We start from the raw sequence: 22,316 nt of genomic DNA, 5'->3' as shown, positions 1-22,316 counted from the left end.
TTTCCTAATGACTCAAGTGTTCCCCAAATAGCTATGCCTCTAACTCTGTAATGCTAGTAAAGTCCAAAAAATAGAGGCTACATTGTTCCACCTCTTCTCATGCTGAATAGTACTTTAAATCCATGAAAGGCTTAAAGGATACTGAAGGGGCCTATCCATAGAATTTTAAACTAACTAAAGTTGAAAAAATATGACCCAAGAATCTTCACATTCATTTTATAGCCACATTTATCTATATTTCTTAGACTAAGTAACATACTTCATATGTAAACAAATTGGAATGGATAGAAGTGCTCACTATAAACGCCATAGCACCTTCCAAAGACAACATAATCTGACATTTTTTGATCATGGTCTAATTGGTATGCTTTAATCACCAAGAAAATTAATTACAAGTAAGAAATTTTTATTTCCAAATTGATCAATGTGAAAGTTTAAATTTATAATAAAGAGAAGCAACCAGGGAACATGACAGCATATTAATAAGCATACTAGCAAGTTTATATAATATTCTGCCTTCATAAGGTAGAAGGTAGAATTTCTACCTTGATAAAAGGTAGAAAGATGAAATTGCCTAGAAATAAAGCTCTATTCAGTTTGAGTGGGAATGATAATCGGTACAATAAAGGTACTAGGATATGTCTAAGGCTTATAAAGTGATTCGCATGACAGATTTAACTGAAAGCATGAAAACATTCTGATGAAAACTCTTTTTTTTCTTCAAAATCTAGATTTCATATTTTGTTTTAAGATTTTTAAAATTAATTTAGTATTAAAAATATATTCTAGCTTTACTGAAAAAAAAGAAACACTGTCCCATTCTTGTATTCCTATGAAATTTCTTTAGTCCTAAAATCATGTGTTAATATAACGGCAATAGCAGACAGATATTAGAAAAATAATTATGAGTTTCATCCTTCAGCTGTACTTAGGAGCATGATAAAAGTTTCCAGTTATTTGCTTAAGCGAAAATCATCCTCATTACATTAGGTTGTTAAGTTATGTTTTCTTATTAGAGATTAAAATAAATTCTGTACTATTAATTTCTGAAGGAAATCGTAAGAAAATATTTATCTTTGAGATGTAGCAGAATATGAAGGTATTGAAGGCCATGGTCTACCACATTTCATTGCCATTGATTTAGTGGGAGCTTTTACATACCTTTATTGTATTGAGTACAACATTCAAAATCAAGTAAATAGCTGTTAGGTAGAAAATAATTAATACCAAACATAAAGAGACATGCAGGAAAGAAAAGTAGCTGCTTAATGTAGCTATTTGCATTTAAACTCACGACTGCTGCTGATACAGTGCCTTTTTTCTTTACATACTTTATTATGCTGTGCATATTTAGCCCTCTTAGGCAACAATTTATTTAACCATTTCGTTTTTGCTCATGGAACCATATTGTTATCACATTCATTCAGCAATTTTCTCTCTGACACGGTCAGGAAAAGTGGTATAGCAAATGCTTCAAAAGCAAGGCTTAAAGATGGCCAAGAAAATAATCTTTAGGTTTACACAAAAATTGGGATTCTAGTCAAAAAGACCTTCGATTCAGACTCTAAGGCAGTTCCAGTTATCAAAGATCCTGGGAGATCACTTCTCTTCACACACATTGGGACAGTAAATGCCCTATTCTCAAAAGACATAAATCAAACTAAGCATAAATCTCTCAGGGTTACTGTTTTCATAAATTAACTCTTGAATCATAAGCACAATTGGAAATACAACTTTTCTGATTTTGAATTAGACACAGACACAAAACCAGTCTTGTAAGGGAGTATGTGTTTAATCCACACTTTTTTGCTCTGAGAAATAAAAACAAATTTTAGACTTTTGGTGGGTTGTGTCCCCAGGTTGACTTAAGGATATATTTTGCACCATTTCTTCATGATGCGAGTATAGGGTGAAAAACAGGGCACTCAAACTCTCAGCCAGCTTTATCAAAATGATAAAGAGGAGAGTTAGCAAACGTGCCTAAAACCATATATAGCAAGTCCTGTTTTTTATTTTTTAATGTAATTACACTTTTCAAAAGACTTTAAAATAGCAAAAATCCAAGCAATTGATTCAGTTTTCTTTTTTGGAATTTCTTTGGTTTTCTTTGCATTCTTTGACTTTGTGCATTAATCTAATATTTCTAAGTAACTTAGTTTAATTTACTCCTCTGTTCCCCTAGCTGCTTTGATAACTGCTTTTAATGTACATGGCCTTTATAAAACAAACAATGTATTGTTCTTACCTTTGCTTCAATTTGTTTAGTATCTTGGTTTTGGAACAAAAATTTGATTTTGCTCTTCCCATCATCTGAAGAACCTTTGAGCTGGGAAAACTTGTACCTCCAAAGTACAGCCTAGAGGAAAAAAAAAGAAACATAAAAAAACCATACACAAGCAAGTCAGTGTAGTTCTCATTGAAAATTGTATTAGAAATAGCTGATCTCCTTCCAAGGGAATTTTTAACCCTTCTATGGTACATAATTAAATCAATTTAGTGTTATGTGGTCTGATGTCCCTTTGATCATATGGATGTATTAAACCTTGGCAGTGCCTGATTCAGATCAGTCAGACTACATTTGTGAAATTTACTCTGAAATTCCTTTATCTATATTTAATCCTGATCAAACAAAATAAGACAGGGTTAGCAAATTCATTGTCATGCCAAAAAATGAAGATTTTTTTCCACTGATGATCTGTGAATTTCCCACTCTATCTGAAGTGATAACCTGTCATAGAAGTCCTCTCCTTTTCTTTCCACATTAAAAAATCTAGTTATATTAACATAAAGGGCATATCAAATTAAAAACAAATATCTATTTTTAAATGATAAAAAAACAAAAGGAAACCCTGTAATGAGAACTTATTCTGAGTTTATTTATGAGGGCTCTAATCAGGAATTTGAGCAGATCATTAATTCTAGGCATATCAGTGGTCTTTCAAGTAATTATATTATTAATTACATTGTGTCTTGTTGAAAAGAAAGACAGATTGCTCTACAGAATAAACATGCAATTAATAAAATTTACAGCTGGCTAGAAAAACATCTGTGGTTTTTTTTTTTATATCTACTGTGGATTTATGTAGAAAAAAACACCTTTCAAACTACTTTGCTTAAAAGTGGAAAAGAGCTATGTTTTATTGTAAGTCTTTTCAGCCTAATTTAAAGATATCCTCCCCCCCCCCGATATTTTGAAGCACTAACATTTTTCATTGTGATTTCAGTAGTATTTCACATAATTATAAGGTCATCCTCACTCACATTGTGCTGTTACTTTGAGGAGACATTAATTTCACATCTATCGGACACCACAGAAACTTAAGGCAAGAAGTGCTGTTCCATTTTCTTTTGTCTAAGGGTTTCTAAATGACTTCCTCTCAGTAGCGTAGGATGATACTTCCATCTGTGCCCTTTGTCTGTATCTATGAATGATTTAGTATCTACTTGAAATTAAACAAAATACGAGGGAGGTCAAATTTTTAACTGTCCTAAATCTATGCAGGTCCTTTTGCTTCAGGATGTGTTGATCTCTTTATGTTAATGACTGCCAACAATCCCTAACTTGCACCAAGCTAAATAAAGTTAGCTGTGTTTGTCTTAGTTACTTGAAGAGGACAAAGCCCAAAAGGACAGTATCTTAACTGTGCACAGTACACAAAGCAAGTGCTAGAATTATTTTCTCCAAAATTCTCTCTATATATTTGCCCCTTCCAGATAAAAACCCCCTAATCTTAGCACCACTTTCATTCTCTGTGTGTATGTGACAGGTGAGCTCCCATCTACCGTAAACAGAGTTAAGGACATTCTGTTTCAGATAAACTAGAGGAATTTGGCAATTTATGTGAAACTATCTCATATTTGTTTCAAATGCTGTCCTCCTGAGCCCATCAATCTCTGCTATAGAAAACAGAATAGCTTCCCTCATCTCTAAGTTTGTGCAATTCCTTACACCTTGTTTGATCAATGATGTTTACTTATGTCCTGTAGATAGTGAGTTAAAAAAACAAAACAACCGAGTATACCATTCAGGTGGCCATACTCCCTACCTTTTACATTGTAAACTCCTTTTTTTACAGACCTGTGAAACTCAACAAATCTTGTCAGAAGATCAAGACCATTGCCTTTCTGCAGGAACAGCAAATCTATTTAAGCCCGTCATTTCCTAGATGAGAAACGTAAAGGGCATTGATGGTTTCTTTATCTCAGGAGAACAACAATCAAAGAAATGAGCTATCATCTTTCTCTTCTCTGATGATGTATGGGGAGGCCAGGAGAGAGGTGCAGTAGTAACAAGGACCCTTAGATGGGCAGGCAAAATCCCAGGGTACCTGGCCTTATTCCCAATCAGGTTAAATTCGAGTGAAGGTGAAGGATGTACAGAACTGCAGTACTTTGGCATTTCCCATGCGTTTTTTCCACTCGCTTCATTCCCACTCAGAGGAAAGAGAATGACAGTCACACCAAACTACAGGCGTGATTCAAGAACACACTTCAGTTTATGCATAACATTGGTTTTGGAGAGCTCTACTTAGCAATGGCTCTTACTTAAGTACATTGCAAAATCAGGCCTATAGCGTGGAGGGAATGAAATCCTTCTTGAGACTAATCCCAACAAGACTGCACTTCTTCCATCAGGATATCAAAACAAGTTCCTAGAACTGACAGTTCAACAGCATACTTCACAGAGACTATTAAATACTCTTTATCTAAAGTGTAAGGAATAAAAATGCCATTGACAATGCATGAAATGATTCCCAAATGAAAGAACTATCTGTTTCTTTTGAGTGATCTTCAACAAATTGCACACTTTTTTTCCCAAAGATGTCCACATGAAGAAGGGTTCTTTTTGCAAAAGTAAGAGTGGGGAAATGTTGTGAGTTTTAATTTATTAAATCAGGAATACAAAGTATTTCAAACATTCAAGCTAGTCATCCTGGTTACTTCTTTTTTTCTAGAGAATTTCTGAATAAAGATTCCTTCATCCTGGTTTGAACTGGGATGAATACTGGCTCCCTCTGATACACTCTGGATGTCTATACCTCAATGTACCACACTACATTAGAAGGGTAACAACTAGCTTAAACTAGACGTCTACATTCTAGATAGCTAAAATTGGGTGAATTAGTTAAGCATATACCCAGTAAGACCCATTTAATGCCTTGTCTCCTACCAAAGAAGCTGAAGTGCTGCCCTGTGTAGCCAGAACTGCACGTTTCGCATGTGTAGATGTACAAGATGATGCAGAATGCTGTGACCAGCAGTCAGATCACTCTCTTAAAATACAGTATCTTGGGGATACCTGGGTTATTTCCTCTTGTGGTTTCATATGTTCTGGATGGGGTTTTTTTCTTTTCATTTTCATTACTGCAAAATGCATAAGCAGTGAACAGAGACCAGACCTATCCTTTTTCAGAGACCACCTCATAGTGCCGAAGCAGAAAGAAGAAGCAAGACCTACTCACCTAAGCACCCAGTTTCACAGAGATGTGTAGCTACAGCAGTGACATAAACACATGAGAGAGAGAGTTTCACATGTTGTTATCTTTCATGTTCCTATGGGCTGACTTCAGTGTCACAGTGCTCGCTGTGGTGACTGTTTTGAATTCCAATTTTAAAGGCTAATTCTCCTGCATTAGGAATAGGCACCCTTGGGGATACTGATCTATACCACTGTCAAAGCCAAGTGAATGATTTTTTTCATATTTTTGAACATCACAGTTCCTCAGAACCATGCGTTGAATGCTTGCCTCAGAGAGTTAACATAGGTTGATATAATTTTGTACAAATATATACATATTTATGTATAGATTGACTTCTAAGCAATAAGTACATTTGTAAAACATGTTGGCTTTTTCACAAATTGCCAAAAAACTAAACGTGTGTCATATAAATTATTCCTAAATCAGTTTTTATGAATTAAAAAATATAAGCAGAAGTACTTACTGGTTTGAAGGTGCAGTGTTACTGAGCTCAACGCTCTATAATACATTGTGATAGGGCTTCTTTTAGTTAATAAAAGCAGCTGGTTCTCTTCAAGTGCTTTCCTTGTATAATTCTCAGTAACTGTGCATAACCTGCATCACTGGGAATATTTTACAGGACTATATATAGCATTTTTAGGAAGCAGTAAATTTTAGTTTACCCTAAAATAGATTTGACAGGTGGACCCGGTGGCAATTCCTTTCACAGCACAAATTGCAACCAAATTCAGAAAGATTCTGTGGTAGATGCTGGCATCAGCTACTCGTGAGGACCCTGAGACACTTCTCAAGTCGAGGCACACAACCTTATCATGCCTTGTTGGAAGACCAAGATGAGAACTCAGTATGCACTATTTATTGCCTTTAAAAGGGAACTCTCAATCCATAAGTAGAGACAGAACTTGTGAATAACAGCAAGCAGACCAATTTAGAAACTAAGGACCAAGGTAATAGCATACACTGAAAATACCACAAGCTTCACAATTTGCATACGTCCAGTGTGGTCATGGAAAATCTGACATAGTTAATCCATGTTTTGAGAAATGCACTGTAAGAAGACAATCTCATTGAACAAATACTGTATTATCATGCATAACACTGAAAACAACCAGTAAGATATAAATCCTTTTCCCAATTACTATTCATAGATCACTCAGGCTGCTTTTTACATTTTATACCATTTAATAAAATTAACTTCAAAGAATACCAGAATGCAATGCAAACAAATAAACAGTGCAGACAAGCTGACAAATTAGATTTAAGACTTCTCTTGAGATCCTATTAAATTATTGTAATAAGAAATTATCAAAAAGCGAAATCCTGTCTTCACTAAAATTAATAGGATTTTTTTCCTTTGACATATCTGGGACCAAGATTCTCCACCAATACTTTTTAATGAGAAATCTTTTATTTATAAGTAATCATCTAGGACTCATTTGTTCTAGTCTTTGTAACCAAATCACTGCCTATTATCTGCTGCTAGTGTTATTTTGCTATAATTACCCAAGGATGCTCTCTGCCTGCATATTTTTATTTTATAGATAGGACATAAATGCAATATATAAATGGCACATTGAAGAAAAGCTATTGACTTCAGTACCTGTAATACCTTGCTGATGTTCCCCACAGTCACACAAATGAAGAAAATTATATTGCTTCTATTCTTAGCACTAGTGCTAAATCTAGAAAACATATTCTGCAAGGGACTTTAGAGAATATTTTCACATTCATATCATATGTCAGTTTGCTACTCATTCCCATCACTTCAGAATCCTGGACTAAACTACATACAATTTTGATGACGTCATCAAACTCAATCACTTCCCATCTAGATAATGGTATCAGAAAAGTGGGAATGCATCATAATTATCTTAGTTTAGGGTATGATCGGGAGCGTCGGTTAGGGGTTTTGTTTTGTTTTGGGTCAAGGAGCTTGATTTACCCTAAACAGAGACTGGACTACCAAACAAACGCAGAATAAATAGGCGTGTCTGTATTTTTACTTACCCTACTCTAAGGAATATACATAGAAATATGAGTGTCTGACTAGTCCACGACTCTGTGATAGCTGTATGATTTAGCAAGGATACACAGGGCTTTTTGCACTAGCACTAGGAAAGAAAACCTGTATTTTGTCAACATGAGAGTCTCCAACCAGAACAGAATTAATTTGTGTCCTATGGCTTCAGTGATGAACTACCTTCAATTTATTATTAAACAGTCTTGCCTCTTCTGTATCGGATTATGCACTGTGGACCAATTCTGTTCTTGCAAAAAGACCATTTACACTTAATGAACTTGTGAAATAGTGTTTGCACCACATACTGCAACAGCATTATTTCACCTGCCAGTGCAGATCACCAAATACAGGTTTTCTCTATACTTTCCATTGACATGAATCATACAGGTTTTATTGTGTAATAGCAAAAGAAGTTTGGCCTTCAGCAGGATGCTTGGAAAAAACCTGAAAGACTCTGTCAGTGTTTTATAATGATTAGACAGCTACATCTCAGACCACCTGTAAATGGTGGAGTAATGGTGGAGTAAATAAAGAAACCATCTTTATTAAGGAAAGGATGTCAGAGGTCACTTTTCAAATATTAGTTTCAGCAAATCCCTTTGTTGTCTTTTCCATCGCATCTTCAAAAGGCTGTAGCTGTACCTTTCTAACACTGCCTCCTTTTTTCTTGATACTCTGACTAATTAAATAATTCTTCTGATTAGCTTTTTAAGGCAATTTTTTATACTATATATTACAGAATTATGCTAAATATCAATGGACACCCTTCAAGCTGTCATCTGACTAAAATAAGTGACACTCCTACAGGTCAAACTAAATCAAGAGCAGATGCCTTGTAGGACCTTATTTTCCAGAATAAAAGTATTTGGGTCTTTGGGCACCTGGGATACACCTTAATTTGGCTGTTTGTCTCATACCTAATTAAGAAAGATTGCATTCTTGCAAAGTGACACTTTGTCCATACTGATAGCAGCAGTAGGGAACTGAGTAGGATTAAGATCTTGTTCATGCTCAGTTCTACTGTGTTACCAATCTCTGGAGAGTGTCTTACTACAAAAGAATTATGGTCCAAGGCAATTTCCTTTGTCAGCTGCTGTGGCTTTATAACTGTAAGGGGAAAGACAGGGGAGGACACAGAGGATAAAGAACAAAAATGAGACAAAGGAAAAAAGCAAGAAAGTCAGTCCTAATAAAATAACTGTTCTTGTCCATCACTGAAGTTACATTGAATGTTAAAAGACTACAGTTTATTTGCTTAGTACTGATGGATGACCTACCAACATTTGTTTGTTTCTAGCCACAGTACGTAAAACTGTACGAACCATGCTTGATGGCTTATATTAAAGTTATAGTAGCTATTTGTTCAGCATTTCAATTTCTAAGCATGGAATAAATATTTGTTCACAAGAGTTACATTATTAAATCTCCACCTTGAAGTGAGCCTGGTTTCTTTCTGCCTTCTCTGTTACTAAAATTTGGATATCAAGGGGTTTTTACATGCTGTTTTATTTCAATATGCTGTATGTGTATTAGCTGCATGAAGAAACAGACCTTAAGGTATGTATCCCTAGAAAACATGGAGTTAGTTCCTAAAAAAATTAAGAGAAATTCTGTTCTGTGTTATTTAGTAGCCTTTTGGTATGAAAAACAAATTAAAGATATTTGCAATGCTATTTATTCTTTACAGTGTATTCTCTTTTTTGATGAAGTGCACAAGGTGTCTGTGAGAGAACAGATGACAGGTACATTGAGCTTTGTTATTATGCACCTCGTGGGCCATTTATGGAGCCTTTTGTTACTTTGTTCTAGCATCACAATATAATTCAGCAGCACTTTAATTTATTTTCACTCCTATAAGGGATGATTTTTTTCTCTTCAGACAAATATATATTTTTGACTGCTGCTTTAATGAACAGTAAATGTGATGGAGTACAGACATAGCACTTTGCACAGGTAGGTATATTGCAATGTACACTCACACAAACACCTACATATATTATTCATACAAGCTATGATGCAAATATGCACATTATAGAAAACAATTTTAATGAATATGTCAGTATAAACAGAAACATATATAACATACATATGCCTACGTATATACACCATACACTTGAAGAGTAGACCATTTTTTGTTAAAGCATGTTAAAAAGAAGTTATTGAATGCCACTTGAGTAAGCAGTTTTATACATTGGATCACTTTCAGAATAGTAGTTAGATGAACTGCACATGTCTTATTGTGCTTTTTAATCTATCAGTCTCCACCCTTAATTCTTAAGGTGGCTATGCTGACTGCAAAACCTTATTTATAAATGCTTATCATCATAATATCTGTGTATGTCCATACCTAACATAAATCATCCATAAAAGAGTTATATTTGTTCACTAAAACATTGACGACTGTATACTAGCTAATGTTAGATAAATGTAGGACCTGAATTGACATGCTGTAATTGTGCACGACTTGGGAAAAATGTTTTCCGCGGTAGACATTGATACACAATGCTGCAAAAATGACCTAGGGTAAAATTGGTTTATAACTTCTAACACCTGCAACAGAACTTTTTGCATCTTCTTAGAATTTTCATAATTTAAAAAAATTAACATTTAGCATCTAAAACATCGTAAAAGAAAAGTTATGTCTGGACTAGATGCTGTATGCTAAGACACCTTGTAGTACAAGGAGTAACTAAACAGAATCTGGCAGCCAAGAGAAAGGAGAATACCTAAATGGTATTCAGAAAGATTAATTAAATTTGCTTTTAGTAGAATGCCAGCAAGGAAGAAAGAGGGAAGTTCAGTAAGAGGATGTTATTTGACATCTTGTATTTCAAATAACTCAAATGAAATTGCATTAAAGCAAAAAAGACATTTTTTGAAGAAGTTCCCAGTGGAAGAGATGTTGTGGGGACACTCATTAATAATCAGATTTAAACTTCCATGTATACCAACACAGGAAGCAGGTGGCCTTTTCACTCCAGGTATATCACTACTGCAAATGAAGGACTACATGATAGTCAATCATAGTCAAACATTTGCCAAAGGCTGCTTGGCCTATATGTCACAGTTATGTTTCAAACTATACATCGTTAATAAGAAAAAAAAGATGGCATCTTGCACTGGGGCTTTGGTTCTAGAGAGTGCTACAGAAGAACAAGAGCACAAGTATACATGTTACTAATTTCTAATGTGCAGGGAGATAAATTCTTTTGTGTCCATAATTACATTTGGTAGTTTACAAACTGTTTAGCTGAATTAAGAAATTATTTTCTGAATTAAGAATCTGATTTAACTAGGCAATCTTAAAAGCTGTTCATTCTCCTTTCAGGAAATCACAATGGTTTGTTATAAAGCAACATACCAAATGCTCTATATGATAAACTACTGTTGGCTCTACAAGGTATCAGTCAGAAAATGAGTAAGAGAAAGCAGAGGATATGCAGCAGAAATGGCTCTGATTTATGCCAGTGCTGTTATAATCACATCACAGTATGGATTTGTTCTGAAGAACTCCGTTTAATACTTTGTGTGCTCATATTTATCATAGGTCTGTGCAGACATAGAAACAATGTTTTTATCAAACTATGATGTGTTTGACTTGAAATACATTTAGCACAGATGACAGTTTTTAACCACTAATTTTGACATACATAGTTAAGTATTATATAAAGATTAAATGACTGTAAACAAGGAAACAAGCCACACAGGGTTGTATGGCTTTTGTCTGGAAACCATAAGCATAATGAGTCATTACCCACTATAAACTTGTTCATGAGCATTGGTAGTGAGTTTGGGTTTTAGAACATTTGTGAAATTTTGACTGCAATTTTTCAGGCATGTTGGGAAAAAAAAATCTATTAACTTGAAATGTAAGAGGGAAAAAACAATTTAAATATTGTTTCATTGCTTAAATAACTTGAATATTGGAATAGCTGAACAACTGTTAAAATCATCAGTTGAAGAACTTGGCTTCACTTCAGTTTATTAGTGATTATTCACTATTAAAAATAGTTCACAGTCAATTCAGTAGTGATTAAGAAAGAAAACTTAAATTACCATGAGCATAGTGTTAAGTATAAAATAGAAATTGCCTGAAGATTTACTGAAGACCCCACTGCATCAAAATATAAGACAGGACTTCTCAAGTGTCCTCAGAAACTACTACTTGAGCTTTGTGTTCTGGGAAACATGAAAATGTCATAAATAAATAATAAACAAAAATATTTAATTATATTCATTAGATCTGTCCTCCATGTACTTGTCCAAGACCCCCTTTGAATTCATTAAAAGATTTTGCATCTGCAGTGTTATTCTGGGAGAAGTGAGAGAGGGACTGAATTAATTATCTGACATTGAACTCTGAAGTCTATAGAATATGGCTTTGAGCTAAGCTTTACCCAAAAAAGAGTGGATGAATTTGGTATAAGTAGTGGCAAAATAATAGAAGTGAACATGTACAAGAAAGACATGGACCTGTTAGAGCGGGTCCAGAGGAGGACCACAAAATGATCAGAGGGATGGAACACCTCTCCTGTGAAGAAAGGCTGAGAGAGTTGGGGTTGCTCAGCCTGGAGAAGAGAAGGCTCCAGGGAGACCTTATTCCAGCCTTTCAATACTTAAAGAGGGCTTATAAGAAAGATGGGGACAGACTTTTTACCAAGGCCTACAGTGACAGGACAAGCGGCAATGTTTTTAAACTAAAAGAGGGTAGGTTTAAATTGGACATAAGGAAGAAATTTTTTATGATGAGGGTGGTGAGACAATGGAACAGGTTGCCCCGAGAAGTTGTGGATTTCCCATCATGGAAGTGGAAAGATAATACTTTGTACTGATTTTCAAATACTGATTATAAAATTTCATACAATTTATAAAGAATTAGATGTAAATTTTTTTCATGAAAAATATGACATTTTAAATACCTTTTTTGTCTTTAATATTGAGTTTGTTAATTCATGTGGCAGTTGCTAGGACTTTTGTACAGTCTTAATGCACAAATTTATATGTAAATATTAACAAGATATAGATAATTTAATTTAAATTTTATTCATGTTTTCCTTGTCCTGCAATGTGTTTTCCACTTTTTCATTGTTTTCTCAGATCTCTCTTGGAAAAGAGATTTTGAACTCCTGCTTCATATGAACTCCTTTGTTAGGTGGAGAAACAATACTTTTAGCTTATGTGACTAAACACTTCTAGTTTATGTTTCAGTTTATGGGAGTATAGCAATATTGTTGAAGAACATTACCAGCATAGACACAACCTACACCTGCCATCATCATAATGAAGATATCGGAATAAATTTTTGGCTGAGAGAATTGCAACCTTTATCTTTCCATAAAATGATGGAGAGTAGGTAATGGTTTTCCTGTTTAGGTACTCATTAAAATGTGGTTGACACACTTAGGGCAGATTTGAGACAAGTTTTCATCCCATGGCTTGTTTGATAATTTCAGCTGTAGCAGTCACTTGGCAACAGATTTTGTTGCATTATACAGTATTGTTTCTCTTCTCTTCTAATGCAATTACATTAGAGCCATCCTTATCATCTCACACTGTCTAACACCTGATTACCTAACAAAACAATATGTCCTCTTTTTTATCCATGGTGCTATACTTTATTCTAAGATACAAAGTAATTAAGGTGTAACACTACAAGTAGGTTTCTGAGGATACTAACTGCATTCTGCTTACAACACTGAAAATTTTAAGGTAGAACAATCTGCTTCAAAATAATATGTAGAGAAGTTAAAAATAATATTTTTACCTCTTTTATATGTAAGTGTTTTCTATGTAAAATCTTTTTTCTGAATGTTATGCAGTAGTTTACTTATGCTTATGCAATTTATTTAAGTGATGATATATCAGAAGCCTGAAAACATTTTTTAAGGAATCTGTTGACAACATAAATCCAGTTCTATCTGATTAGAAAACTTGGAGAATTTCTCATTTGATTTGCTTATCGACAACTTCCATTCAAGTCACAGAAATGTGTATCTGTATTTGTGTGTACAAAACCTTAACTTTGAAGGGAGCTGCACAGTCTTTGTTGGTTTTGTTAGACTTTTTATTTCTAGATGATGTGCTTTTTATTTGGTAATGGAAGACTATAATGAGTTTTGGGGCACCAAAAGAATTGCATTATATGTTCCATGAAACATTTGTGAGATGAATGAAGGAGTTTCCCCAAAGACTGGTGAACAGTGATAGGAAGACCTGCAAGACAGTATGAGTAGCATATGTGACACATAGCTCTTAATGACAACTGCCAGAAGAATATTCTCCAAGAAGCTTTTGCGTATTGCTTTTAGAACTAAAATATTTATGATTCTTGTGGGTTTTATGCTTTAAAGGCTGCATTTTGGGAAGTCTGGATTTGTAAGTGAGAAAAAAAAAAGGTCTTGAGGTCTTCATATTATAAGTCTGTAATGAGTTTAATAGCCTCAGTTATTGCTATCCATTTATTTTCTTGAATTTCCAATGTACAGGTTCTCCATGCCTACTAAATGAATTAGCATGTGGCATATCTCTGGTATGCATGCTATCTAATAGATCAGGCATTTTTAACACAGTACCTTTATCTTAAACTGTACTCTCTGCTTGCCTGTCTTTCTGTATCAAAGAGAAATGAAACAAACTCTGAAACCTTCAGGATTCTCCATGTACTGACTCCTGAGCTTCACCAGCATGGTCCCTCCCTCCATTCAGGAAAATAAAACACACTTTTAAAAGAAAAATCAGCAAGTATTAAGGCAAAATTGATTTTATCAGTATAAAATGAAAAAGAAAGTGCAAGAAATACAGAGAAAACATGGACAATGCAAGTGGAAAAGGTGGAAGGGAAACTAGGAGATAAGTGTAGCACTGAAAAATGGGAAAGAGTATTTTTTCAGGGGGAATCACTTCTGCCACAGCATGCAGCTCCTGGGTGGTGTCAGGAGCTTTGAGGACCAGAGTGACTCCGTAGGGGGTTGGTGATAGGTTTGACAGATCAACAGGAGCCCCCTGCTCTTCCTTGCAGCCTGTATGTAAGTGTGGTGAACAAGTGGTACCAACTGAGAGATTTCTAAGGCTGGTCTGGGTCCGATAAATGTTTGAGGTCTGCTACCCACTGCAAGGCTGGCAGGAGAGAAGGAGGAGGAGCAGCACAGTACGTCAGTTGCAGATGATGCAAAATGTACTACACTTTCTCTAGTTACAACTACAGTCTATTCACTGCAATAAAAATATCTTGCCTCCAGTTCATGAGGAATTCTACACTTGTCTGTTCTGTCCACATAATGCCTATCAAGCCCATCCCTTCCTGAAGGAAATCCCTTCACACACCTGCTACCCTTTCACACTTTGATGAAACCTCTTTCAGATTCTGTAAACGTGTGCTCTTTCATCAGTATTTAGACCCTCAAGGTCCCCAAACACTCAGCTGCAGTTAATGCTTGGCTTAAAATTTCAGAACTTTTTGGACGCTGAGCCTAGATGCCACCCCAGAAGGAACAGGTTCAATCCATGGTTTCATGGCTTAACAGATGAAGGGGACAGGAAAAAGTAAAATTGCCTCGTACTCTTATAATGCTTTATGGGCTTTCTTAAGCTTGGGAGATCTGGAAGATGGAAAATTCTTTCTTGGCTTTCTTCTGGTTGTCATCAAGTCATCAAAGCTTCCAAACTCAGTGGTCTTGCATTGTGGATCTTCTGCTACTTGGTTGTGTAGTGTGGTTTTAGTTTGAGCTGGTTCCCAACCTACCCAGTCAGGACTCTTCTGGGTTGAAACAGAAGTTAGATGCTAATTTTTTGCTGCACTTGTTTTAGTGTTGGAGTTTATAATGTATTTTTAGTACTTCTTATGTGACCTGGTAGGGAACATGGAGCAGCAGGAAGAGGAGAGAAGAGCTGAACGCAAACCTGCTGGCAATGCTAACAGTTGCCTTAGTGTTTTGGCAGTCAATTTTAATACTTGAAATATTTTTCTACTCTTTGCTATGAATGAAAAGAAAAATTAAAAAATCTATTTGTGAGGGAAAAGAAGAATCTGTTTTTTATAAGTAATATTGTTCACCAAGATGATGTCTCCAGAAATTTTGTACAACTGGAAAGGCACTATGACTTATTTGAGAAAGCAAGACAGTGAAGTTATATCTCTACTAGAGCTTTTTTCTACATCTGGAAATCTGCTGTACATGTTCTAAGGACATACCAAAAGGGTACCACACCCTTCAGCCATGGTAACATGTACGAAGACAGTTGTGCTTTGCTATCTGAAATTTGGTGTATGCTTCTACTGCAAATAATGGCTTTGAAAGAGTCTGAAGTCTTTTGAGAATCAGAGATGTGCAAGATCTTTGAAGGAGATGCAAATTACCCTTATACAAAAGCATTGCTATAATATTATTGGAGGGTAGGGGGAAACCTACACTTTTTTTTCTGAGCCACTGCATTTTAATTCCGTTGCACTGATTTTTTGTGTAATACCTCCTAAGTTGACAGTCATGTATTTCACTGATGAATCATACAAGACTGTTTGCTTAACAAAAAGAAATAGGTATACACAAGTATTTGAATTTCAAATTCACCATAGCCTGTGCAAACAAAGAGTAGAATGGAGTGGGAAGAACAAAAGGGTTCTGATTAGTGGAGGAACGTGGTGGGATGGGTTGACTTAAGATAGAGGATACGAGCATATTCTGGAGAGAAAAGGGCATTTTCAGCAATTCTTGGTGGCAAAACTGCAGCATCTCAAAGGAAAACAGGTATTGAAGAGAAGTGGAACTCAGAAAAAATATTTCACATTCTTCCATAACAGCAGTGTCAGGTAGTAGCAATAAAGCCTGCTTACATTTTAGAACTTGTTAGCATTTAGTGCAAACACAAACATATGTAAGCTCTTGATGATTTTACTGAGATTTGGACTTGCATTAATATAACCTGGAAATTGATGCCATATTATTCACTTGATATAATATGAATTATAGGTTATTCAAGTGAATATATTATTATTCAAGTGAATATATAATATTCACTTGATAACCCTGAAAGGGTTATCAAGCATTGGAACAGGCTGCCCAGGGAAGTGGTTGAGTCACCATCCCTGGAGGTATTTAAAGGACGTTTGGATGAGGTGCTTAGGGACATGGTGTAGTGGTGGTCTTGGCAGTGTTAGGGTTACGGTTGGACTCGATGATCTTAAACGTCTTTTCCAACCTATACGATTCTGTGATTCTGTGATTCTGTGATATAACAGACTATTTCATCAGTTGTACTGAGCTTTTTTAAGGCTGACAGGAAAAGCATGAGACATACAGACCATGGTTGATTTCTCTTTTTACAGACACCTGAACAGAAATATCTAAAACATAAACTGAGAATTGCTGTAATAACACACACTCCCACCCATGAAACAGGAGAAGAGAAAGGCGGGTTCTTTTCAAAGGTCACAGATCAGCTTGAAACCAAGATTATTTCCTTGCAAAACTAAGGATGCACTAGTGAAAGAAACATCAAACTGAATCAGTCTGGGCTTTCATGTGAAATTAAAGAATGAAGACTTGATGCTTGTTTCAGATTGATATTAGTATTGACTTTTCAATAACAAGTACATAACAGAATACAACTTCTCACATCATTTAGAAATCACCCCTGAGTTTAAACTAAAGCACGAGAGATTTGACAAGAGATGATCTGTTGCGATAACAAAAAGAAGTACATTTTAAGGATGTACTACTTATCCCAAAATATAAGAAATAATGAGGAATAATAATAATATGATGGAAACAAATCTAAGAACTTTACCTTTGTGGCAGCATCAAAACAGACAAAGCCCATGCTAAAGTCGATGGTAAGTCCCATTAGATGACTCTCCAAAACACAGGCATATGTCTTGCACTGTAAAAGAAAAATCAGAGAAGATAGTTACCACAGAACACATTTCTTCAAACTCTTTCTAGGACCAGTATTTCTGTGTCTTTATTCTAATGCTTATATATCTCAAAATTATTATCAGAAATAAGTAATTTGTGTGTAAATAGGTCAATTTATTGCCAGCGTTATTTCAAATCAAAGGATTTATATCAGTGATGAAGTTTTCTAAGTATTATAAAAAGAGGCTTTGCTTCCATTAGGGAAAAAATAAATCAGAATCAGAATTGGCTCAGTGGTTTACCAGTGACAACTGCTAAAACAGAAGTTTCATTATTTTCGAACTCTCTTATTTGTTTTAGTACCTGGTAACTTCCTCTAACAATAATATATTCCTTTTAGCTTTTTAAGAAAAAATAAATGCATTTGTAAAATATCTCTTTGGTATGCTGTTTATTGTGTTTTTGTGTTGTCCTAAGTCTCAGTGAAAGAGGTAGCATTTCATACCATGTAGCAATTGATGTAATCATACGAAATACCTTTTTTGCTTCAGCTAGTGGACCAATATATCTCAAAGTTTTCTATGAGAGACCTTGAAATCCTGAAAGACTTTCTCATTCTATTATTTTTAAATCTATGCATCTATTTATTTCCATAACATCATACTTCAATACATGCTGTGAGACATCTATTAGTGTCATTTTCAGGATGAAAACTATTGCTGTGCCTGAAGGCTGACTTCAGGTACAAAATTACAAACTTGTATTTTTCATCACAAAATATGTAAAAAAATTTAAACCTTTCCAAATCTGATATAAGTTCTTTAAAGAAACCATTCTTATTTTATAGAAATTCTACCCTCCAGATTAAATGAAATATAGTTATATTCTTTGAATGTTGCTGTAGCCACTAAATATATGAAATGAGAACAAAGACTTCCATGATCTATAATCTGTCAAAGGACCAAAATAGAAATTGTAAGCATGGGGTCAATGTAAGTTACTAAATTATCAGTGTTACAAAAGTATGCATTATTATTTTTGGCATTTTGATTATCAAAGATAAATCACATGCCTTTACTTATATATTCTTTGGGTGGGCTCTTCGGATTCTAAATGGTCTTCCCCAGAACACAAGAAGCTGAAAGGCTCATTAACAGCTTCTAAGGGTTGAAATAGCCATTGTAATGAAGGAAAATGGAAAAGTTCATAGCTATTTAGATTCTTTGGTTATTTTAAATTTGACTTTCTTACACTTCAATATAGATTCCTTTTCTGGAACTGAAATATTTGAGTGAATTGCTTGTATTGATCAAATCAGGTCTCCACTACATACAAACAGTAGTTGGTTAATCTTTTTGCACACACCTTGGAGCTCTAGAATCCAGGTTTCAAACACAGTGACACCCATCACTGAAGCTGAAGGACACTCTCTGTTAGTTATTGGTGGGGCACAAGTGCAGCGTTTAAGCCAATCTATAGACAAAGCATGGCCATCTATAACTCAGAAGTAAAAACAGTCCATGACACGTGCCTTACAAGATGATTTTGCATTATTGCTGAGTGACAGTAAATCATACGTTACTGTGTGATCTACCAAAGGTGTTCAAAAGCTATAACTGTCCATCAGTAAATGAAAGGTTTCCTACTGCTGCTGTTGAGGTGGAAAGCAGTGACTGGTCTATTCTTGTAGCTTCCTACACTGAAAGAACTTTATGTACCTCACTACATGTATAAAATCTGAATTCATACAGTATAGAGGTGCACTTGGTCATTAGAACTATTAATGCATAAACCTCCAAATTTTTTAATTACAAAATCAATGATTCAGCTCTGTGGTGTTGCAGTCATATGGTATCTGTGTCTATATTAGCAAATAAACGTGGCTTTTTTTTGGAGCAGCTACACCATAAAACTGCTATGAATATGTAAAATTAGATCGTAAATCAGTGTTGTTAGAAAAGGAGAGGACATTGCCTTTGGCAACATCTCATTAGTAGAAGAAAAGAGTGTAAAGTAATATATTTCATAGTGACTTACTACTTAATCAATTCACATATGCAAAAATGTTCAGGTTTTGCATGCAAAGCAAAATATGTACAGTTTTGTAGAATTATCTTGCTAACTTCCTGCAAGATGCAAACTACATTTTTATTTGTGGACCTCCAAGATATCTAGAACAGACATAGAGCCTTTACTGAGAATTAAAATTTGGCAAGGTAACAGTATATCAGATTTAAAATATGTATTGCCGTCTAACTCATCTGACCTTCCACCTCAAGACCAGAGGTCAACCTACAATGCGCAGTGCAGCACCACGCTGAGCTGGCACAGCTACCTCTGCATAAGCACAGCACTGTGCCTGGGCTAATTAGCCTCACTGAGAAGTTAAGATTTATGAGAAATGGGACATATCAGTCTTGGTTCAATGCTGCACTGAAAAAGCAACTTACTTCCCAGACTGAAGGTTCTTTCTACAAAAGGCAGTGCACAGTTCGTGAAGAAATATCATCTAGTTCAGCTCAATGGGGTTATTGGTAAGAAGAAACTGCATTTTAAGGTGCAGACCACCAGTAGCAGCTGATTCTTTACTTATTCTTTACTTATATGTAAGACCAGCCTATGCTCTCAGACCATGTATTCTGTGATGTTCAAAACAATTCAGAGAAGCAAAAATGTGAGAATAACAAAAGGATCTCTGGACAGCAAGATTTTAGTTTCTTTGGGGAAGAATGTCCCTTGCTTTAGGCATGTGTTGTATGCACTTGCATGTGAGTCTGGCCACAGGTCAAAGTAGGAATGTGAAGTTTCAGACACTCATTAAATCTGTTAAGATTTTTCTCATCTTTATTTTCTTTAATTTGCCTTTTAGTTCAGACATTAGGAGAAAATAAAAATGCAGAAATTCTTCCTAGGAGAAGGAATTAAAATTTCTTACACATTTAACAAACATTTTAAATCATTAAAAGTGACTATTAATAATATATACTGTGGATGTTTGGCTTTGGTTGCTGATTTCTCACACAGAGCTCATGAAAACCTTATCAGAACTGAAGCATTCCCCTCCCAAAAGAAGCAGAAGATATTTCAGCACTCATCTTGTTCTCTCACAGAATACGGAATCTTAAATTGGGTTTATGAATAATTCAGCAGGTCAGGCAGGGGCTGAAGGAGACAACCCAAAGTTGTTCCTTAGATTCTACTCCCTCAATACACACAGTTTAAATTATGGAAAGAATGATATGTTGTAAACCTAGTGTGAGCTATCTCTGAAGCTAAGGGAAACCATACTATAAGTCCAAGATTTAATTCAGACTTTCAAACTCAGATTCAACTTCAATGGAGACAAACGTAAAAGTACTGTAACACAAAGAAGCTTACACAATAATCCTTATATTAGGGAACAAACAACTACAATACAAACAAGAAGGAGAGCTAGAAAAAAATTCATGATGAAAGTGGTGAAAATTTTAGCATAAAGTAGCAGGAACACAAAGGGAACCCGACAATCATATATAATTGCACATCATTATGCAACCTATAGTAGTCTCAGATGCTTCATGTAACAATGCTGTGAGATAGTAAGGAAAAATGATCTCCATTTCAACTATTTTTTTTCTTTAATAGGTAATTATGAAAATGGATTAGCATCTCTCACTACTTTAAAGGAAACTAACTAAAGAGTGACTGTAACGCACCACAATGGCACCACTACAATATCGTATCACATATTATTGCTAAACTATTATCAGCTTGACTATCTCTCCTCTTTCCTAAAAAAAAAACCTGCCTAATTTTTGTTTTAGATATACCTCTGGCAGAAGCTATGAATTAGGCTTAAACAGAATTTATTACATATTTATAGTGAGGCAGTTTTAAAATATTTTAATTTGTGATGTATTCTTTAGAATTACATCAGAATAGGGCCATGATTAACCTCTTGTGAAGGTTAATGCCATTTTATACTCGTTGAGTAACTCTGTTATTATTTGTATGATTATGGAATAGTACACAACACATTTGAATAATTTTAAATGGCAGTTTTAAACTGCAGTTATATTTTCAAAATTATATGATTTCATAGTAAGACAAACCTGCACACAGCTGGATTATTGTTCACATAAAATATGAATATTCATATGAATATGATTGCATAAAACACAATTTCAGTAAAAATGTACAGTTGGTACCTCGATTTTGAACCTGTCACCTTTTTTTCTCACAGAGCAATGAAAGAACTTGTCAGAGACAAATTATACCACTACTTAGTCAAACCAGATTTTATCTGAATCTGCAAATTGGTGGATGAAAGCAGTAACAGATTGCTGAAAGAAAAATGAGGAGGCCAAGACCAGTTATATTAAAAATTAATACTCTATTTTTTTTCCAAACTGAGATATACAAAGAGAAGCAAGAAATTAAAAAAAAAAAGCTGAAATCATAAGTGTGAATTCGACAGTAATAATCTACCATGAGAAGCCTGTTTGTCCACCTTCACAAATTTGCTATAATCAATTAATCTCAGGAAATCATTACTTTGAGTTCATAATTGCTGCTGTGAACATCAGTAGAGTGAAAAGAAAAGTGGAAAGGATAAGATTAATCTGAGGTTAAGATTATTAGGGAAATTCTTTTTGGGAAACACTGGAGCAATGTTGAATAAATGTAATTCTAAAACCCAAGAGAAAAATCTAAACTAGGAATACTACAGTATGAATCAATATTAGAGAAGAACAAATATGAAGTGGCTTCTGTGATAAAAGTTATTCAAGAAAATTGCCATATATTATTTTACTGAGGGCACAGTAGTGCTTCTACAAACAATGTTGCAATCAGTTATATGAGAAAGACAAACCATCTCAAATATTCAGTAGCAGAGGATATATATTGTTGCAATTTTTATACAGAAAAACTAGGCTTACATTTTTCAGCATGACAATCAGACTTCATAAGGTAAGAAATGCTCCT

The 22,316-nt window shown here is 34.9% G+C and overlaps 1 protein-coding gene across 12 annotated transcripts in view; it reads right to left on the bottom strand.

Moving 5' to 3' along the window:
* Positions 1–22,316, bottom strand: part of SNTG1 (syntrophin gamma 1) — a 348,105-nt gene that overhangs the window by 12,234 nt on the left and 313,555 nt on the right. For 11 of the 12 annotated variants that reach the window (XM_075494639.1, XM_075494638.1, XM_075494640.1 and 8 more), the window contains 2 exons: positions 17,284–17,376; positions 2,246–2,356 (listed from right to left, as the gene is read on the bottom strand). In XM_075494639.1, coding sequence (XP_075350754.1) covers positions 2,246–2,356; positions 17,284–17,376 — 204 coding nt within the window. The remainder of the gene's footprint in view (positions 1–2,245; positions 2,357–17,283; positions 17,377–22,316) is intronic. The other variant, XM_075494642.1, reaches the window with a different exon arrangement.

Source organism: Mycteria americana, chromosome 2 (genome assembly GCF_035582795.1).
Source record: "Mycteria americana isolate JAX WOST 10 ecotype Jacksonville Zoo and Gardens chromosome 2, USCA_MyAme_1.0, whole genome shotgun sequence".
In the NCBI taxonomy this organism is placed as follows: Eukaryota; Metazoa; Chordata; class Aves; order Ciconiiformes; family Ciconiidae; genus Mycteria; species Mycteria americana.
Note: the sequence above shows the minus strand (reverse complement) of the source record. Positions and strands in the feature narration are given on the sequence as shown.